This window comes from Heliconius melpomene, chromosome 12 (genome assembly GCF_056956725.1).
Source record: "Heliconius melpomene rosina isolate 202511_hmr_F chromosome 12, ASM5695672v1, whole genome shotgun sequence".
Lineage (NCBI taxonomy): Eukaryota > Metazoa > Arthropoda > Insecta > Lepidoptera > Nymphalidae > Heliconius > Heliconius melpomene.
In genome coordinates this window covers 3915659-3939102 of record NC_140400.1, presented here as the reverse complement: position 1 = coordinate 3939102, position 23444 = coordinate 3915659, and the positions used below count along the sequence as shown (strand labels likewise).

The 23444-nt window shown below is 31.0% G+C and overlaps 1 protein-coding gene across 3 annotated transcripts; it reads right to left on the bottom strand.

The window, feature by feature from the left end:
* Window positions 1–140: 140 nt before the first annotated feature.
* On the bottom strand, window positions 141–23241 carry LOC146533466 (phosphoenolpyruvate carboxykinase [GTP]-like). Of its 3 annotated transcripts, XM_085194934.1 has the most exons (14): window positions 23101–23241; window positions 16869–16937; window positions 5515–5614; window positions 4977–5122; window positions 4668–4852; window positions 4409–4531; window positions 4144–4296; window positions 3582–3685; window positions 2929–3142; window positions 2279–2468; window positions 1866–2064; window positions 1312–1461; window positions 883–1077; window positions 141–523 (listed from the first exon to the last, which is right to left on the bottom strand). In XM_085194934.1, the coding sequence occupies exons 2-14, from the start codon at window positions 16898–16900 to the stop codon at window positions 419–421; spliced, it is 1896 nt and encodes a 631-aa protein (XP_085051060.1). In that variant the 5' UTR covers window positions 16901–16937; window positions 23101–23241; the 3' UTR covers window positions 141–418. The 3 variants fall into 3 exon arrangements, with proteins under 3 accessions (XP_085051060.1, XP_085051061.1, XP_085051059.1); XM_085194935.1 differs by lacking the exon at window positions 16869–16937 and having other exon boundaries at window positions 23101–23119; XM_085194933.1 differs by lacking the exons at window positions 16869–16937; window positions 23101–23241 and adding an exon at window positions 7300–7492.
* Between the last annotated feature and the right edge of the window lie 203 nt (window positions 23242–23444).

Here is a 23444-nt window from a genome sequence, read left to right as displayed (position 1 = left end):
AATTTCTTCAGGAGTATTGAATTGATTTGTTAACAACCTAGTTTTAAGACACTCTGTTCCCCACTTTTCGCCGAATTATTCGAGGCATTGCGTGTTGAGTGGTGGAACTCAACGCCAGGATAATAAAAATAAAGCAAATATATAAAGAGAATCATAATATATATTTCTTAAAAATACAGATTAATTATTTAATAAAATTATGTACAAATATATATTCATATTTTCTAGTCTAAAGAGCACAGCCTTATGTTTTTTCATTTATCTTGCCAGAACAAAAAATACGGTTCAGAATAAATTTCATTTAAATTTCTTTTAATTATAGTTATAAATACTTTTAAAATCATGATTGAAGATTTTATATGAGTATAATGTTCTTAAAACTAAACTTATCCTATTTTTTTATTTGGCTATTATTAGTCTACAATTGATTAATATTCTTCCTAAGGTTTTTCAGTTCTTCCCACATTTCGTTAGGTAGATCTTCTCCAACTTCTTCCTTGAAATACTTTTCGATAGCTTCCGCCTTAAAAAAATATATATTTATTTTATTTTTTTTATTAAAAGATTTTCTGTCTCGAGAGGGAAAGGGATAATAATTAAAAATCATTTATATATTATAACTGTAACCGCTACGGTTGTTGCTTCCTTTCCCAATTGGGGGAAAGAGTTATTATCATATCCTGCCTGTGGTAGTAAAACAACGCACGCGGTTAGCGTTACACCACTCAACAATCAATGTTCCAAAAATTATGCGGTGCGGTGGTAACGAAGGTACTTAACACTCCCAGAAAGGTGCTAACCTTACTATTTGCGGGAAATAGAGTGAAGCTAAACAATATGATAATTATATTCATTGCAAATCTAAAGTTAACAAATACTCACTTCCTTCAGCCAGAACTCCTTGGGTACACTAAATAGTTCCTCCATGTTAACATTCAGACCATCAGTCCTTAAAGCTCCATCATCAGGTACACGTCCTAAGGCGGTTTCTCTGTAGCAGTTCTCATTGTCGACGCGGCGCAGCACCCACTCTAGTACGCGGGAGTTTTCTCCGAAACCAGGCCAGAGGAATTTACCCTGGAAATTTTATTTTAGGTTTATTACATATTTTAGATTTTTGGACATATTTGGGTCGTATAATGCAAGAACTCCATAAAAATATAATTTTAAAAATTAATTTACAATATTTAAATTAATAAATATATGTATTTCAAACTTTTTTAACCACTACAACGATCCTTAAAAAACCCTACACACAAACATAAGAAAAAAGACTTAAAAATACAATTTAAAAAGGGATTTCTTTGTTACCTGTTCATCCTTCCTGAACCAATTGACGTGGAATATCTTGGGCATCTTCCTGTTTTGCTGCGGCATACTGAGCCAATGTTGTAAATACTCTCCAAAGTTGTAACCGAAGAAGGGCCGCATTGCGAACGGATCGTGCATCACCACTTTACCCTGGTGAGAGGAAGGAAATAAATGAATAAAAGAAGAAAGAAAGAATTTCAATTTTAGTTCTTTTTAGATTAGTATATTTTAAATTGCATTTAAAAGTATCTTGTTCGCTTTTTTAAAAGTTTTTTGAATTTAGGATACAAACTAAATATTTTTTTCTCCATATTATAGTAGCCAATGCATAAGTTTTTACTGGCGTATTATAAATGCATCACACACAGCGATCCTTTGCAATTGTTCAACAAAAGAGCATTTTTACCTAACTTTTCACAAAATATATCTTTGGTCAACTTCCATGTACAGTTCACTAGTGATTGAAAATAAAATATGAGTAAGTACTTTGCCTCCACCACTTAGGAGATCGCCGCGAGCTACTGTCTCCCAATTAAATAGTTCTCATTACTTACTGCATGTTCAGCAGCAGCAGTCGCCTCAGACCTCATACTGGCACCCAGGAACACTCCATGCTCCCATCCGCGAGACTCCACCACGAGGGGCACCCCCGCTGGCCGCCGCCCTCCGAACAAGATAGCGGAGATGGGAACCCCCTCGGGGCTCTCCCATTGTGGGTCGATAATGGGGCATTGATTGGCTGGTGTGCAGAATCTGTAAAGAATTTTTGTATTAATAATACAAATTTTCAATATGTATGTAATTTTTTTAAATTAACCCATAATTTTTTTTTGTAAAAAATAATATAAATTATATTATCAAATCACGACGGCTTTCTTTTTGTTGATTCTTCAGGTATTTATTTCCTATGAGGGGCGTGATGTACGGTGTAACCAAATTTTATCACCATGCTGTTCTTTCTACTGACCTGGAGTTAGGATGAGCTGCGTTTCCCATGCCAGGCTCCCATGCCCTCCCCTTCCAGTCCACAAGGGAGGATGGAGGGGAGCCCATGCCTTCCCACCACACTCCTCCCTCGTGAGTCTCAGCCACATTAGTGAACACCGTGTTGCTGAATATTGATGACATTGCTATTGGATTTGTAGATTGCGATGTTCCTAGAAAATGAGGATTAATTAGTTTATTATGTATGTTCAATTATATCTATTATCAAGGATGGAAAAGTTAATTTCATGCATGAAAGATAATAATATTTTTCTTTACAATGAATAATTAACTCGGTGAAATTTTTATTTGTACCTATGTTGTGTTAAAGCCATACTAAAGATATTGGCTAGACATTGATAAGGCGCATAAAAGATAATTTTATTGTGGTATTTGAAGCATCTCTCGTAAGAAAATGAAAAAGAAACAGAATGTAATATATGTAATTTAATTACCTCCGTCGCTACCAAGTAAAGCATTTTTAGTTTGATTAGATCTTTACTTGTCTGTTAGAGAACCGTGTCGAAATAATATAAATAAAGACTAAAAATTCTTTACAAATCCAACTTCCTAAGTATTACCATTAAAACAATAATTAACAATTATGTTTACATATAAAAAAATAACCCTCACCTGGCGCCACACCAAAGAACCCATTCTCTGGGTTAATAGCTCTCAAGACCCCATTGTCATCGAACTTCATCCACGCGATATCGTCGCCCACACACTCCACCTTGTATCCTGGCAGCGTGGGGGTCATCATGGCCAAGTTGGTTTTACCACAAGCTGAAGGGAAGGCAGCTGCGATATAACGTTTTCTGCCTTTGGGGTCTGTTATACCCACGATCTGGAAAGTTGAGGATTATTTAGTTTGCTGATCGATAATAATAACTATAATAGACCGTTGGAGCGTAGTCTCACAGCATATGCTGTAAACGTGACGGTGGTTTCAATTTGTATGAGGGAGAAAGAGTTATTTCCACTTCTTTACTCTGGTAAACAATTTGAGCATTTATTTTCTCGAAAAATTGGGCGATATATTAGGGTACGGAGAGTTTTAACACTAGGTACCTGGTGCCTAAGTACATACCCTGCTGTTCATAGAGTACAGCATGAAGCCAAAAAAAATGTTTTATATTGTATAAATGGTGGTATTGTAAGAAAATAAAAAAAAATTATGAAAACTTATGTGTTCGGTCGTTCGAGCCAATAATAAACTGGGTTAGAAGATATCAGAAAGATAGGTATATCATCTTTTAATAATTGTAAATTTAAAATATTATTACCAGCATATGTTCAGCCAGCCATCCTTCACGTTTCGCCAATACTGAGCCGAGGCGGAGTGCGAAACACTTCTTGCCCAAAAGACTGTTTCCACCATAACCACTGCCTGAATAACAAGATATACTTATTTAATTATTAAAGAAAACAAATAATTTTAAATTAAAATAATTTAAAGCGGTAATCGTAACTAAGAAAAGTCAATTAATGTTGAGATGTTAAAACCGTATGATTAAATATCTAATATAGTTAGAAATTATAGATATATATAGGTAGGTACCTAATAAAAGTTAATGATAATTTAAGATGAACACACTGAAATGGGTAAACACATCCTACCTAATAAAAAAACTTGTTCCTTCAAATCAGTAGTTCTTAAGAGTGTGTTTAACAAAACCAATCCTCCACCTTTTAATATAATATATATCTATCAACCAAATAGTATGTAACCTAAGCTCTAGAGCACTTTATATTCATATAGATATAACACATTCTAATTAGAGGGACGTAAGTTAAAAATGAAACATTTTTTATAAAATTTTTATTAAGTTTTATTACTAAACTTACCATAACTAATAATCTCGCTGTCATCAGGACGGTGCAGTATGATAGTCCTCGCGGGGTCGCAGGGCCAGCCCGGCGTGGCCTGCGGGCGCCCTACCGCGTGGAGACAACGCACGAAGTTCTCGTCTTTGCGAAGCGCTTCTAACACTTTGCTACCTATTTTTTAAGAAAATAAAAATATATACCTAAGTAAAAATAATAAAATTTATATTATAATTTAAAATATTCTTTTTTCAAATACAAAAAAATATCTCAAAAATTAACTTACCCATTCTAGTCATAACACGCATAGAGTACACAACGTATGGTGAATCCGTTACTTCTACACCTATTTTAGATAACGGAGATCCCACGGGACCCATGGAGAACGGAATCACGTACATGGTGCGACCTAAAGAGAACATTATATAGTAGTTAAAATAATTACATTATTTAAAATAAAATTAAAATTATAAAAATATTTTTTCAGCTTCACGCTGTATCGCACACACATAATCTCTTATGTGCAGAATCAAACCCGCACTCACCTCGCATACATCCCGGGAACCTTTCAGCCACCGCTTTATCGTAATCCACGGGTGATATGTAATTCCCCAAAGCGGACTTCTGTCCGGCTCTGGCTACAGGCACGATGTCCCTCTCGTGTTCGGAGCAAATGAAGGTGCGGGATTCGACGCGAGCTACGTCCGCTGGGTCGGTGCGGGTGAGCCAGCTGAAAGAGATCATAGGTTTTTCACTACAAATTCATAATTTTATGTATCAAATTCTGTACTTTAAATTGGTCCGTTTACAGTTTACACTAGCAGATTTAATTTCTTCAATCTATATAAATTTACCAATTATCGTATTTAGGTAGAGGTTTGATGGTGCCTTGCTGCTGCATCAGTTGCAAGAGCGCGCCCGCCTCCGCGTCGGAGCCGTCGCACACGTGCACGTGGTCTGGTTCGCAGAGCGCTGCGCTGCGCTCAATGAAGGCGCGGACCTGAGGAATAATACAATATTATTATACATTTTTTATATATTTTTTACACTTTCACGTGCATGTTGCAGGATAGGCAGACGGAGCCGAGTGTTAGTTAATTCCCCATTTTTCGTAGATTTCTGGAAGGAATGAGCTCAACGTCACGCTTTGCCTCCTAGCAGAGTGAGGAAATGAAAAAAAATAATATTTCTGTTCCAAAATTCGGCGAGAAATGTGAAATTCCAGAATTCAGTGAAAAATGATATGAAACGGAAAACGGAAGTGTCTTAATGCGAGCATTGGGTTCGGTTAGGAAGCTAAAAAAATAGTAGTCTAAATTAAGCAACTTCTGAATCGACTTTTTATTTGATAAAGATTCTGATGAATTTTATTAATATTGTATAATATATTACCTTCGGTGTTAGAGCAGCAAGTTGAGGGTTGGGCTTGGTAGCGCCACGGAGCGCTGCTTGATGCGCTGCCCTGTTGCACCCGAGTGCAATTTGGGCGCATCTAAAACAAATACATATTATTAGCTTATAATATGAATTACAATGCATTTCGTAAACATTTCTATATACATAATAAACTTTTGATTTTGCAAATGAATGAAGATAAAAAAATTACTCCTTTTCTTCTGAAAGCGGAGAGAGTTGATAGTATGTTTTTTTTGTATAGCTGTATATTATGCTGGATAAATCGTAAAAATTAAAAAAAATCTTTGGTAATTCAATTACTGAGTTACTTAATTTTTATTGTATAGGTACAAATTGTTTTTTTTAAAGTAGAAAATAAAAAAATGGTGTCGTAAATCACATCAAAATTCGTTAGTTTTTATTAAAATGGAAAATTCAGCTCAATATTTTGTTTAATGATTAACAACATGTTGCTTAGTTCTTTCAGAGGAATTTAAAGAAATGACAAGAATTATAACTTGTTTTTCTTTAACGATTCAAGTTAAATATTTTTAGACATAATTTCATAGCCCATTTATTTTAACGACTTGAAGGAATTCACAAAATGGCTTAACTTAAAAATACATCGTGTTAACATAGTTTTGTATTGTATTGACTATTGGATAATTTTTAAGCAATAATAAAATAATTATTTTCTTAAGCGGTGATCGAACTGACAATTTTTCCTTGTACCACATTTGCAATACTTAAGTAAAGGAACTTAACTGAATATTGAAAGTAGCTCGGGCTTACTAGTAGTTTCACTAACAGTGTAAGTAGGCGTTGGAAAGTAGGTTATTCTATTAATCTATTTTGCACCGAGAATTATTATATTGAAGTGTCAAGACTCTCCGTTCTATACTTTCCGCCCAATTTTGGATATATTTGCATGTTAAATGACCAAACTTGTCCACTAGAATCCGAAATCTCTATTTAAAAAAAACATAAAGTAAATGTTAAACTAAAGTTTAAACTGTGCTAATAAGTATATAAATATAATATATTATGTAGGTTATAATACAAATATCTGCCCTGGATGCCAGTCAAACCCACGACGTCCTGTTAGTCAGAACTCACTGACTCTAACGTAGGCATATTAGATATGTAGACCTAGGCTAGGTATGTAAATGGGGACTCTAGTTCATATAATATATGAAACCTATTTATAATAAGATAATTTAATATAATTTGAGACAAAAAATAAAGTTATTTAGCGTGTTATTTTGAATCAGGTTTTGAATTTAACATAAATGTAGAGTTTCCGAGTCGTATTAAAGAGTTACACTTTAAGTAAAATTGTCAATTGATTTATTAAATTATATATTTAGTAAGTATTATTAAAATACTTTGATAATATTGAATCAACTATAAATTCATATGCTCTATTAAGTATGCGAACTTTGTTCACTGATAAGTAGTGATTGTTACATAGTGATTGATTGCGTGATGTTTTAATAATATTAGGAGAATGGCAATATTTACTTCGAACAAAGAAATAGTAGTAATAGTAGGTTGAGTAGGAAGGCAGACCCTGGCAATAGCCGGGATTAATGGCAGGAGTAAGAAGAAAGAAAATTGAATTTAAATTACAATATTTTTCGTAAGTACCAATAATATTTTAATAATATAAAAAATAAAAAGTAAAGTGTGATCATTACTAGAAATTGTTTAATTATAATTAAATCAGAAATTGATATGAATTTATTATTAATTTAAAATTTAAAATTATATACAAATACTTACTGTGCAGCGGATTTCACATAATTCTCTGGTACAATTTTAAAGTGCAACATTTTTAAAATAAATTAGTAAAAAATACAGAAAAAAAAAATACTTTACGGCAATAAGTAATTTACAATGAAAAAAAATCTATAGTTTAATCAAATTACTGAAGCTGAACAAAAATAGGAGCCACTTATAAGACTTTATAATGTTTAATCTGTCACCCATTTAATAAGAAACTATGTTCAATAATGTTAAACAGTGAGTTCGATCGTATGCGCGCGCGCAATATATACGCGAGGGAGTGTTCCGACGGGGCTCTCTGATTGGTGGAGACGGCGGGCTCGTCTCTACGTGTGCACGACCAAAACAAACTAGCTATGATCGTATAGAAGCCGGTATTTCGTCAGCACGTTCAAAGCTCAAGGTGCTATTGCGTAAGTTCGTACATGTCGCTTTCGTCACGTCAATAACGTATTAAATGTTATTTTTGTTTTGATTTTGTTTAGAAATTTTATTTGTAAATAATATTGGGAAAATTATGGAGTTCTATTTGTTTTAATAATAACAATTCAAACAATAACTAACTTAATTATCCTATCTTAGATGCTTAATTGTACTTTGTTTATCTTTATGCTGTTTTCCTCATAGATGGGTATGGAAAGAGAACCTACTGTCAGGACTCTCCGTTTTTTTTAAATTCGAGACAATATATATTGAGTGGCGGACTTAAACACCGCTATTTGTGTCAGTAATTGTATTGAGACTTTTCATTCATAATATTTTGTGCAGAAAATTATACCAATGACAGCAAAAACGAAAATAGTTTTAAGGAAAATAATATAACATTTAAAAAGTAAAATAAATATAAACATATAAATTAAGAAAAAATGTTTATGTTTGGTTATTTTAAACTTACTCGTATCTTATCTATGTTTCAGACGTGTGCAAAACTAAAAGAAGCTTTTGTCTGATGCAACTTTGTGCGATGTTGCTAGTTCGTCGACTTGCATATTGGTTTGTAGTATAGAGTATACATAATTATATGTAGGTTTGTAGCTGTAAAAGCTCCGTTAAGTTATATGCTATTTCTATGCAATTTGCGTACGAAATAGGGTTTTATGAAGACTTGTAATTTGCATCTAATATTAGAAGCATGATTAGCTTTTCTTTTTTCAGTTCCAGTTTAGCTTCACGGTAGGTAGAGGGAACCTGAGATCCTTGTGTTAAGATATTTGGTTCCCATATAGATACTTCCGTTCCCTCCTTTTCACCGAATTCTGAGTGCATCGCGTGTTAGAATTTTTTTAACACTTAAATTTTTAAAAGCTTTAGGTTGAGCTTTAGCTTCTATTTTAGCTTTAACTTGAGTAACAAGTTTGTATTTAAATTTATAATATTATAACTATTATAGCATTATTAGCATCTTAGAGTAAACATTAAAGTAATATAACACATTTTCTTATATGGGTGTTCCACTATTGCTTTAGAGTGATGCCTTATAGAGTTTGTTGTTGTTTGTTTTCATTATATTCATCGTAGTCACACGTTAGCTTATACTATTATATAAAACATAGTCCAAGCCATCGCGGCGCAGTGGAACGGCCCCTGACTCTCGATGGTTATGGATTCGATCCTCATTCTGGGTAATGATTATACATATTTCAATAATTTCAATTTTCCCGCTTTGGTAGACGAAGTGCTGGGCGGAGTGTCTTGCTTTTGGTACTAGGTTCTCTTTGTTTACTCGGCTACGCAGCTGACTACTAAGTACAAAAGTTCTATCAATTATATATATAGACTCTTTACATATTAACAGCTATTTAAGCATTTTTTAAATTTATGTGTTACCTACATATAAAAACTATTTCGAATGGAATTTGGTAAATCTAAATGCCGGCTTGGTCAGCCACACCCGCGATGACGGAGCTGTCAGACTAGTTTGTTTTACACCCACTGTTGTATATTTCCAGTTTCATATATTTTGATCTTATTTTTAGTATAAGAATATATTTCTATATTATACATATCCTTAATTTTTTCTCTTTAGAAATAAATAAGTAGATAGTAACTAAAGTGTTCTTATTTATGCTTATAACACATCAGTCCTTTTTTTTTATTTGTGTTAAAATCAGTTCTATTATCCTTTGTATATTTTTTAATCATCTTGTACAGAAGTAAATTTTAGGATAGCCTAATTATTTTTATTTAGACTGATTAATATTAAAAAACACTATGCAAAGAATGTTTTATTTTAGAATTAATACAATAATAAGCGAAGCCGTCGTGGCACAAGGGTGTGACTGTAACGCGATGGTTGCGAGTTCAATACCCACTCGGGGCAATTAATTATTATTTATTAATATATTCATTTCTTCGCTCTGGTACCAAGACAAGCAAGACAAAGTTGAGATCCGCTACTCAACACACAATGCTTCGAAAAATTCAACGGAATGTCTACAGTGTGAAGTATTTTATTTTAATACGATAATGAAAATCTAAATATCATAGTACCAGTGTATATATAATACCTATTCAATAAAAAAGATCTACTTCATATAATTCGTTGAGACAAGTATCGAAGGTCACACACCTGGAGTCTTTGTCCACGAACAGGAAGCCCTGCAGAATGCTAGTACATTCACTCTAGCTTTTGTTTAATATGAGATAGCTCTTTGTTCTTCTTATAATAACTAATAATAATATAATAATTTTCGTTCAATTTCAATTAAGTTTTAATAATAGCAATATACAAAGTATAAGACCATAGTAGATTGTTAATATGTGCCTACATTAATAACTTGTAGGTTATGGACAAAAGACAACATTTTATTTTGCCTTATGTTATTCAATGTACCTATAGCTTTTAGTTTTACCTTTTGGATTCATAAAATATATGCAAATCGTAGGATACCTATTACCTATACATCTACGTTGCTATATGTTCATAATAATGTATTTATTTATTTTTGTTAATTTTTTATTTGAATCAGATACTATCGATAATTGTTTTTGAATCCATGAACTCTGTCCTAATAGCAAATTCTAGGAACCACAAAACCAGATAATCATATTATCAATAACATAGAGGCCATCTTTGCATAGTGGATGATTGTAACTTCAATATCTAAACGAAGGAAAGGTATTTCATTTTCCCGTTCTGGTGGGGTATCACAAAAATTGGGTGGAAAATAGAAAACGGAGAGTGTTAATATGAGGTTTCCTCTACCCTGCTATGTGCGGGATGCGGCATGAAGCTAAAGTTATTTTTATTTTCCCACCCAGATTAGACAGACTACGGCGTTAAGTTCCGCTACTCAATACGTAGGGGAGAGCGGGGCTAAAAGTTACCGAGGTAAGTTGTTCCGATGGCAATAATTTCGCGGAGAAAAGTGATAGGAATATTTAGTAAACGTATAGTGAAATGCAATGTGATAGCGCACCCATGGCCAGCATATTGAACAATCCAGTGGCACCCGAAACCAATGGAATAGCACACGGGTGTCGTTGGTGCACGATTGTAAATATTTTTGCATTTCATATTTTTGGTTTGTCTCACAAATTTTAACGATTAGCCTCGAGTATGTTAGTGTTTTTTTTACATTATATTACCTACTATTTCGGAACACTATTTGTAAATTATTTATGTTTTGTATATCTTATTTATATTTAATTTTTTTTCAACACGTGTTTTTGGGGCTAGATGTTCCCTTTTTTTGGGGCATGTTGTGACCTGTTGTTGCGACGAAAAACTTTCGTCAATTCATTTGTACCAATAATGGAATGTAAATATTGTAATTTTTCATACTAAAAAATAATGTAATTTAGTAACATGCGGACTTATGCTCGGAAGTCATATGAGTTGATGCAAAAAGCAGCGGATGTATTTTTCAAAGATTGCAGGAATAAGATAAAAACTGTTACCAAAGAATTACATATACATATTAAGTGCGAAAACCTAAAGGTATAAAATTTTTGTTTATTATTTTGGTTTAACAAAATCAAAATAAGTTTTATTTTATGTAAAATTATCTTTTACTTTTTAGTTCCGTTGTTTTTCGGTTCGGTTTTTTTCGTTCAAAATTTTTTTTTTTTACGATTTTAAGTGATAAGTAACCTTAAAAGGATATTTCTTAAACGAGTGTTGGTTGTGGTGGTAGTGGTTGGTAACGAGTGGCATCTGTTGTGATATGTAAAACTTGACTCAATAAGGTATTACTTTTGTGGAAACTAACATTTTGGTATATTAACAAGAAAATACATAAAAAATATTCGGGCCAATTGGGAACCTCTCCCTTTTTTGAAGTCGGTTGAAAATGAAAATTTCTTTTATGAGGTTGGTTGAAAAGAAATGCAACGATGGGGAATCTTACTTCTGACAATAATTTTAACAAATTTTTCCCTTGTAACTATTCTAGTATAATTAATATTTACCAAAATAAAAACAAATTTTCTCAATTTTGACCGGATTTTATAATCAGAACCTAACTAAACTTTCATCAAACTATCCTTGAAGTGTATCCTTTCAAATAAGAAAAGAATCATTAGAATCGGTTGGCATGATATTGAGTCATTCGTCATTTTGTCGCACACGTACCAATACAAATTTAATACTTATGTGATTTTCTCATAGATACCATTGTCAAAAATAGACCAAATAAAAATTAGTTCCCACATGGGAAGCACTACCTTTCAAATAAAAAAAAATCATCAAAATCGGTTCACCTAATCAAAAGTTATGAAGTAACATACATAAAAAAAAGAAACAGTCGAATTGATAATCTCCTTTTCTTACAGAAGTCGGTTAAAAAAGATTTGCTTTTGCGTCTGGTGATTATTAATGATATTGTTGGTTATTCCTTAAATAAACAGGCTTTGTTCGATTATTTATTGTTTTTTATTTTGCAAATAATAGCTTTAAAAAATATGGTAACAATTTACCCCGGTCTGTTAACAACTTGCCCCAACTCGGGGTAAGTTGTTACTTTCCGACTTCAGTCATAAAAAAATTCATAACAAAAAAGTCTTACAAAGAATACCCCAAATTACTATTTTAATTGCAAGTAAGTAAGTAAGTTGATTTTGATTATATTGTATAAATACTGAAATCAAGTATTCGTAGCAATATTTGAGGTTAAAAAAAAATCGGAACTTTTGGCCCCGCTCTCCCCTAATGTTTCGAATTCGATTGGTAAGCAAAGAAAGGAGTGTCACGTCACTTCTTTCTCGTTTCCTTGTTATGTGCGTACTAAAATTGTGAAGCATAATGTAAAAAATTGTATATATTTTTCGATCAAAATAAAAATTATGAAGATTTGTTTTAATAGGCCTGTCTTAAAGCCGGTTGAGTGAGTTACGATAGTTATGTAATGTTAGAATTAATTATTTTAATTCATAGGAAACTAATCGAATGTTTAGAATCGATGAAGGTCGCAGATTTAAATAAAATTAAGGCAATTTATGTACACACCTTTCAAAGTATGTGAAGGATAAATTAAGACTAGTACCCATTTTTTTTTAATTATATATACAGGTGTTTGGTAAATAGAACAGACAAAGTGATACAGGTAATCCAATTATTATATCTCATATAGCGTGGTCCGAAATTTTATTCTTTTCGAGATATTGGTCATTAACAAAAAAAACATATTTGCGCAATAAAATACTCCAAAAAGAGGCACGCATTCATTTTTGCACGTTTTCCACCGACTCTTGCTATTATTGTATTCTCTGATGTAAGTCCCATTTATTCAAGTAATATTAAGCTGCCTGAATACGAAAACGATAATTTTTTGTCGCAATTCTTAACACATTTTTTCAAAATTAAATTTAAATTGTTAATAAAAGAAAGAAAGTAATATAATTACAAGAAAAAAAATAAAGTGACGAATTCAGAGTGAGAATTATAGTATGAAATGCGTTTTTCGTATGTAATAAAGTAAGATTAGCATTAATTTCTCAGTCTAGCGGCCGGTCAACGACCTTTGCGAGTTACTTGTTAAATTGCATGCTGTACTGTGAGCTATCTGATGTGGCCCGCGTGTCCCTTTCTTAGTACTCATTCCATTCTCTAGCCACGTTGCCGATACAATGTATCAAAGAATGCGCTATATATACTACAAAAATATCTGGTTATTTTGTATTAAATGGTAGTTTAATTAAATATGTATATATGTAATCTTATATACAAATTATATTCATGACAAAATGATGGAAAAACAAGCTAAGTATATTGATAATAACTATAAATGTAAATGAAAGAAATTGTCAATATTGTCCATTGTCCAGTCCATAATGTCGACATTTTCGTATTTCATGTCAACTTACGATCGTCCTTAATAAACGAGCAAGCGTATTCAGAGATATTTTCTGGTGGGAGTCTGGATTTTGGCTTTGAGGATTTGTGCTTAAGTTTTTTTTTTATTTTCAGGGCAATTATTTTGTTAGTAAAATTTTCGCTCTTGTTAGCAGGAGGTAAGAATTACTAGGCATAATAGTACCCATTAACTGATGGAAAAGAATAGAAGCATAAAAATTGGTATAAGTTAACATTTATCAGGATGCGCCTATCTATAGATATTCTTTAGGGGGGGTCTGGTCTCCAGTGGTTCACATTTATGCGTTTTGTTTTCAAATTCAAAATTTAAAAAATGCAATTTTGTAAAAAAAATACTTATTTTGACCTTTTGAAGTGAAAATTTCGTAAAAGTTTTTAAAATTTATCAGTCCTAATTGTATGATTATAGTGTCCATTCATTGGAGTCCATGCTTATTCCTACTAACATTTTTATCAGTAACTAATTATTTCAAAAAGTAGGGCCTTTTCGTAATCTTTTTATTTTCCTGACGTTTTTAAATTAATTAATTTACTAAAAAATAAGTTAATTTGAATAGATAATACATATATTTCATTCGAATGTGGAAAATAACAGCTGGTGATCATTTGATAAGAAGGGTATGTCCCAGACGAAGAGTTCAAAAGGCCGATCGTTTATATCTTGATAATAGCACAATAGGACTTTGACAAATAATATTAGTATTTATTATCTAAATATAAAATATGACTTTAAAATTTGCATTTTTAAAACAACAAAAACGTCCATAAAAATGAGTAGATATGTATATATACTTTTCGTGAAATAAATAAATTTATTATTTGAGTGGAGTAAGATTCAAAAAGTTTCTATTGAACCTTAGTATAAAGTACCATTACAATATATAAAAAAATCTTATAAATATCTAAATATTTCAAAAATGGTAATGTTGTTTTTATTTCAATTGCCTTAAAGTCTTTTTCCAAAGTATATACAAAGTTAAGCAAGTCATATTACTTATAGATTAACAAAAATTAAAGTCAGAGTTATTGTATTTACAATTAGCATTATCTAAAAACTTATGCTGACATAATGCGAACTTAAAACAAAATATTTGATATGATTTTATTTGGGTTCGCTAAATACGTGACCTTTATGATAATTTTATGATGAGGAAAATTACTTGCTAAAATAATCATTTTTTTCATATTTCACGCTTTATCCCGTATATTGTAGGACAGGCAGGGGGAAGTCCGTCTTAAGACATACCCTTTCATACTTTCCATGTGAGACTCTAAGTGTTAAGAGGCAGAACTTAACTCCACGATGTGTCTCACCAGGGAATTGAAAATAACTCATTTCCCCAAGTGGGGTTCGAACCTATAACCATCCAACTTAGTATCAGTTACTGTCCCACTGCGCCATTAGGTATTTACATATATGTTAAAGTCGTTATTATAACTATATTAATATTATTTTGTGTCCATATTTGCGATAAATTTGTTTATATCTTCAATATTTTAGATCCGGGTGTTAAGAACATTATTTATTATTAGCAAGTCATTGTAAGTTTCGATTCAATATTATAATACATATAAATAAATATTTAATATAAAAAATCATTGAGGTCGTCGTGGCGCAGTGGCACAACCGTGACTGTAAACGCAATGATTGAGGGTTCGATTCCTCAGGGAAACGAATAATTTAATATTACTATTTTTATTTATTCACTCTGGTAATCAGGCAAATCGCGGCGTTGCGTAGTTCTACCACTCAACACGCAACGCCTGTAAAATTCGACAGAAAGTAGGGAACGGAGTGTCTTAACACTATGTTCTCTCTGCCTACCATCCTTCTGTTCCCTGAGTGCTAGTCAAACCCACAACTATCGCAGATAAATGCTATCTCGTAGGACCAAAATGACCTCAGATTGTTTATATTTAATGAAATATAAATATATATATATTTTTACATAGCTATAAATAGAGACAACGATTGCTTAGTTACAGTCATATATATAGATACGTATGTATGTAGATAAAAATAAAAAAAATAGCGAACAATTTTCCATTGACAAATAATTAGAGAACATAATAATCAATTCAAATTTATATTTATCTTTAGAATTATCAAAAATAATCATTATTATTTTGGAAATATCAACAAACAAATATACCTATATCTTTATATCGCATACATTAATTTTTTATTTGGGTAATAATTAAATAATACCAAAAAATAAAACGAATCAAAATCTTATTGCAAAACAATAATTACAAGGACTTTATAAATACAATAATTCCATGATTCGTAAAAGATTACATTATTTAACAATAATAACGTTGTAGCTGTTGATAACCGCTATGATGAAAGAGGGGCGTGCGGCCGCGCCTCCGAGATACACGGACCTTTGCTCTTTACAGCTGATTGTGTTAGGCCGCTTACAAACTTGGCGTTGTATTCTTATTATTTATACAAAGAAAAGACATATTTTTTTTATTGGTCTTATCTATTTTGTATCTATGTTTTACAACATAGAATATAATATAGAGATGTAGCTTATGTTGTTTCAAGTGGAAAAGTCTTAAATTGATACTTACCACCCAATTTACACCCAATTGCTCGTGGGTGCAAGCGAAGTGATGGATCATTATTGAATACACGTATTTAAGTTTAATAAATTATATAGCGAAGATTTAGATATCTTTTGTTACAAAAATTTACGATGAATTTTTCTCCTTATAATTTATTGCTGTACTGTTTTGCACGAAGGAACAATACTGTTATACTTCCACGTTAATTATTTATATTGAGGTTTTTTCCCATAAGTGTCGTTCATATTCGAAATTATAATAAATGTTTATGTTTCGTAAAAACTATACTTTTTAATTATCCATGAAAATAGTAAAAATAAGTTTTTTGATATATAATAAATCCAATAAAATAAATAACGACTGTATGTTTACATCGCTTTGTGATATCAAGTTATTATAAGCTACTATAATACTGATAGTAGTTGGAGTTGTTGATAGGCTTTAAAAAATGTGCAAGTATATTGAACTACCTTATCTAGAACGATCCGGTCACTCGCATTATGCAATACATGAAATTCTTTCAAATAATTTGATTTTATATAAATATTTATTTTTATGTCTATCTTTGTTTTATTTACGTTCTTCAGAAGCTTAATGATTTGGTGCAAAATTTTTAGACAAGGAATCATTTTACTTCTCCAGCAAATTATACAATAGCAAGAAATATATCTTAAACACTTACTTTTTTGTGAGTCTTCTTAAAAGCAACACCATTTTCGACTATTTATTTTCGATTAGCTTATCGTTAAATCTGAAACAAAGTTAAATGGTCATTAAATAAACGCGTAGTGTGTAAAAACCCTGTTGTTCATATTTTAAAACTGGTAATTAGAACGTGTGACATTTAGAAAATATTTTTTCCTTTATTTTTTTTTTACCAAAGTAGAATATATAAAATAAAATAACCTAGCATATATTATTTATTAAGTATGCATGTTTTGACCTTTGACCGTCGCCATAAGCAAAATTTAAAAATATTTTAATTTATTTATCTTACGACTATGATTGCAGATTCGATTCTCAATCAGACGAGGGAGAACCGTACTAGAATGATTACATTTAAAAATATTTACACTTTCATTTCCTTTGGCCTGGCAGACAAATTAAAGCGTTAAGTCTCGTATTTGGGCATAAAGTAAAGATCTGAAAAACTCAATCTTTTTGGCTCTTCAATATACATTTGTATGTTCCTGCTAAACTGCCATTTTTACTCTGCGAACACACACAAAATACAGTAAATGTTATTTTTAACCAATCAATACAATTTTTTTTACTGATATTAATTACGTAATATTTTTCGAAACAAAAATAATATAAAGGACAAACGAAATCACTTATCGCAAGTCTAAAAAATATTTATCCCCTTGGATACAACGACGTATCAAATCATTAAAAAATAATCTCAAAACATATTTATTGTAAAATCGATAATATATAATCTTTTTTATTTTTTTAATTTATATTATTAATCTGTGCTATTATCTGTAGACATGAAGTCATAAAAGTATTGAAATAACCTTGAACAAATACTATTTTGATATAATATTTCCTTACATTATCTACCACACTGTAACACTTATCTAGGAATTCGAAAGATTTAGCTGTATTTTAACACTATTATTTAGCAGCAGTTTTACCGCGTCGACAAAGGTAAATAACAGAGAGCTGGTCATCATGGTTTTTGTGTATTTTTTGTCGTAGAAATTCATTTAGAAGGTATTTATGATGAGAAGTCTGACGAGACAAAATTCTTTTTAACCTTCATATATTATTATCATACAAATATAGATTACACAATTTTTATATCTACGATTTCAATTTCTTTTATTTTAATATAAGATTATTTTGCCAATGAGGGTAAAATCTAATTAATTAAAGATAAACATCAAATTAAAGGTATGCACTGTTTTTCATTTGTCATGTTGCAGTTATATAACATTTTGGTGCAAATATAGTTCAATATACAATTTAATATTTCAAATGTTACATTTATTTATTTTTTATTAATAAAAATATTTAAAAAATTCTCTCCCGATGGTGGGACAAAGATCAAGGCCTTCGGTAGCTAGGGCCCCGGTAATTCATTTAATATTCATGTATTTATTTATTTATTTCGATCTCAGTATTAATTACAAATGTTTAATTATACCAGTCTTAAAATAGATTGTTATTAAAACATGCTACGTTGGCGTGTCAATAAGAGATAGTCAAGTTCTTCCTGATTGTCTACAAACAAAGTCAAACTATAAATGACAACTAGTGTCGTGTCCCTCCTCCTTGTAAGTAATCGTTCCTTATTGTTGCATCATGGTATGTAGTGACATCACTAGAATACAAAGAGATTAGAAGGGACATCACTAGAATACTACCAATACAATTGTATTGGTACCTACTGGATGAAAGATGTGGATGAAAATGTTACCAATTCTTATATACTCGTATTTAAAATTATAATTAAATTATATATATATATATTTTTTAATAGTATATTTTTTTGAGAGGCCTGTAGATCTGTTCCTAAAATACACCTAAATATTTTGCTCATTTTTAGAGCTAATATTTTGTTTAAACAGGAATGTCAGAATAGTCAAGGCCAGGCTTTGTGTAACAATAAAAAAGAAACGCCGGTAGCCCATAGGTATTATAAATGTAAAGCTCTTTAGTTTTCTATTTTTTATTTATTATCATTAGACTCACATACGTACATAAAAACTGCACTTTCAATATACAAATTGTCAGAGACAACCTAAACAATATTATCAATAGATAAAGCCTTGAATAGAGTGAATGTTTTCATACATTAGAATACGTCTAATATTTTTGTTATTTATTCCGCATACGCACTTATTGGTTCTGACGACAAGCGTCAGTGACGCATTCGATAAATCGCATAAGATTGTTTACTTCGCACTTATTTGTATTCATAATATCAGTTATTTTAATAGTATTTTATTACTTTCTATTACAATGTTTTTGTTTTGCCACAAATGAATATCAATTTAATATTCTTTTAGTCGTCGGAAAGTGGGGAATGGAGTGTCTTAACTCTAACTTCCTTCATATAACCCTGCTATATACGGAATACAGCGTAAAGTTAAATATTCGTTTCTTTTAATGTATCTGAACATATTTGACATATTTAGCTGAGTATGCAGAGTTTTAGCCAATGAAAAAAATCTTTTCTTAAAATGTTTTCTTTATAGTAAATTATAAAAAAAGAAACTGTAATTTTACCACACAAAATATTAAAGTAAGAGAAAATAGGTCAGGTCAACTTCATGTTTATACAACTGACTAAAGGCCACTTTTTTTGTTTTAGAGTGAATTAAGAGTTTAATGAAATAGATAGACATTAATAAAATATGATTTACTGTTGAAATTTAGGGCAACATGCTAAACTAGGACTTTTAAATTTTTATAAGTAGGTAAATTCAAGTTCATTACTAAAATAGATAAATTCAGCGAATCTAAGTAAAGGCATGAAAATATTTAAATTTATAAGGTATTAAATTAGAGTTATAAAGTTTAAGTTTAAAAAGAAAGAATATATTATTGAGCTTGCCATGCTACGTTCAGCCAATAGATAATAAGTAATTACCTATCTACTTAAAAATATTGTTAAAATATTTAAAAAATATATGTGTAACATTTACCACGTTACCGTTACTAACGTGCCTAGCCCATTATCAAAGGGACCATATAAATTATAAATATAAATATATTTATTTATAGGTAGGAAGCTCGTATTTCCACTAAAATACATTAATGATGTTTTGAAACCACTGTAGGTACCATATCTCAACTGACTTACGACAACTTTCGTTGCCAAACATAACCAGTCTATACTAAGGTACCTACTCTGCACCCTTCACTGTGCTATAACATAAAAAAAAACTATTAAACTGGGTTAATTTCCTTAAAGTATGATTAAAGTGAAAACACACTTCACTTTCTCTTTTCACTTGTTATAATAAGTTAAAAAAATAATTAGGATAAAATCTCTTATTTTCTCAATGGGGTTTTTTTATTATTTTTAAAATAGTCACGACAAAAGAATACGCAAGAAATTTTTTTAAAAAATATACATCATAATTGCAATAGACATATATTGGTGCAGTAAAATACTACAAGAAAAATAAAATAGTTGTGTAGAATATTATGAATAAAAATTTTTATGAATAAAAAATTTTTAGTTGGAAGAAACTGCAGTAAAACGTTAGTGACATTTAAAATTTAAAAGAATAAATACTCGTACAAATATAAAAAAGTAATAATCTATATATATAAAAGGACTTGTCCTCACTGACTGAGGTAAGACGCACGCACAGCCGTAACCGCTAATGGTAGAAACGTGAAATTTGGACAGATGTTTACTTTCATAATCTGGACATCCACTAAGAAGGGATTTTGAAAAATTTTAACCCTAAAGGGGTAAAATAGGGGTTCAAAGTTTGTATGGAAAAATTTTTAAATCGGCACCGATTTTTATAAAATTCGAAATTTAGATTTTTAAAAGTATTTAATTGAACACGTGTTTCATCGTTTTCTAGAATTCTCCCCCTAAAAGTGCAAATAAGGGGTTAAATGTTTGTATGGAAAAATCTTTAAAACGCCTTCGATTATTATAAAATTTGAAATTTAGACTCTTAAAAATATTTAATTGAACATGTGTTTCATGGTTTTCTAGAATTCACCCCCTAAGGGTGCAAATAAGGGGTTGAAAGTTTGTATGGATTTTTTTTTAAATCACCATCGATTTTTATAAAATTTGATATTTAGACTCTTAAAAATATTTAATTGAACATGTGTTTCATGGTTTTCTAGAATTCACCCCCTAAGAGTGCAAATAAGGGGTTGAAAGTTTGTATCGAAAAATCTTTAAATCGCAACCGATTTTTATAAAATTTGAAATTTAGACTCTTAAAAATATTTCATCAAACACATGTTTCATGGGTTATTAGAATTCACCCCTAAATACGCAAGCGAAGCTGCGCGCGTCCGCTAGTATAATATAATTTAGTAGTAATATAATTTGTCCCCGAGTTTCAAACTTCCTATTCTGGGCTAATTGCTTAAAAATAAACAAAACAAGAACTATGCACTTATTATAGTATATGGAGCTGTCGTACCGCAGCGGCAGAAGGGTACGACTATAAATATGACGGTTGTGAGTTCGATTCCCATACGGGACACTAAAATATTTTAAAGTTATGATTTCCCCGGTCTGGTAACAAGGAAAGCGCGACATTTAACACGCAATACCCCGAGAATTCGTCGGGGTTGGGAACGGAGTGTCTTTATGGGATACGGACTAAGTTCCCATGTTGTCTCTGCCTACTCTGCTAGGTTGAGGATACAATTTGAAGCTAAAAAGATATTTAAATAATATATTTTCTTTACCCATCTCACACAAATACAAAGAATGCAATTAACTTTTACTTGCATTGCAAGATTGTACTAAGCACTGTTGCACACCACATCACGCAAATCAACAAGATCTAGTACTTAGTAACGTAACGAGTAACGGTGTTAACGAATTTCCTTGATATTTCACATTAACACATCCTGCTCATATATAAATATTAATTTCACATATGACATTATAAGCGAATATATTTAGTGATCAAATATCGCATTGAATTAACGCGTGTCTATATTTAAGAGTTGACAATTGGTGTTTTTCTATGATAGAACCGGCTTTTACAACATTTCCAAACAAGTTTTAAATGATAATTAATATATTTTTTTAAGGAAAAAAATATTGCCTAATAATTTTCGACGCCATCGTGGTATGGTTGTGATACGTTTTAAAATGGAATCCTTGGAATCCTATGAGTTTGTGTTCAAATCTACGTTAAGGGAATATATTTTTAGTAATAGGGACGTATGCGTATCAATATGTTGTAAAGCAAATACTAAATAAAATAAGAAGTGTGAATTAAAATTGACAATTAACACTTTAAGTGCGGTGAAAAATAATATAATAATATTTTTATGAGTGCTTATTCATCTTGCTCAATTGCATAAAGTTTTAGCCTATATCTAAATCTACATAGCTTTAAATATGAATTTCTCTCAAATTAAGTTAAATAACGCAGATATAGATCCTTTTCCAGAAACTTAATGATAGTCGAATAAATAAATCAAATAAATCAGCTTCACGCTGTATCCCGCACACAGCAGGCTAGGCAGAGGGAACCTAGTGTTAAGCCACTTCGGTCCCCATTGTAATGTAATGATAGTCTTTAAGAAATATACTAAAATACTCTGAAAATGATTCAACAATTCATTTTTGCATAAAAAATGAAACGGAGTGACGACTTAGAACGAAGATGATAATTGTGTATTTGTAAAACCAAACCTTTTTAACGAACTTTATTGCTAAGGCCTACTTTATTTAGTCTTATAGGTTTGACAGTTGACAGATGCCACGTGACACCTGTAGGCGTATAAATATTCAGATCATTTGTGGCTTCATTCAATTCATCAATAGTTTCCAAGAGACGAGGGCTTCTATTATATAAATATACACGTGTGCTTATCACGTGTGTAAGTTTTATTAAAAAAAATACAGTCGAATTGATAACGTCCTTTTCTTACAGAAGTCGGTTAAAAATCGGTTTGAACATTTAGAAACAATTAAGTATAATATAGATTTCGATATCTTTATTTTTTAAGAGTAATTGCAGGACTTTGACTATTTTTAGCTTCGATTAATTTTATTTTAATTACATTGACATATCAACGAATTGTATAATAAACACTTAGTGATGTTTTGTATTTCACTAACCCACAAAATACCCAAAAATAAGAATCACAATAGTAAAATTATATATAGTAAAATTTTAAATTAAAATATCATTTGCGAAACTGCACTATAAAAATAAATATATATAAAAGAAAAGTAAACTTACCGTATTAAATGCACTAGTGGCTACAGCCGGGTTTCAACGCTCTGTTTACAAAGACGTGCTGTGTTCGATCGCGTCCGCGATATACTACATTTATTTCACAAGAAAACAACGCAATGGTCGACTTTGATTGCTTTCGACGTTAAGGTTTCCAATGCCGATAATAAGATCTGTCTTCTATTTTGATATACGAACATATTTTGTGACGTTCATTGAAAATATCTTCAAAATAATCAGTAATGTTAGGTATATACACAAACTTGTTGACAATGATATTCTTCGTTGAGTAGAACTGATATTATCATTGGAAATTTTCTGTTAAATATCTATATTGGGTTTTTTTATTT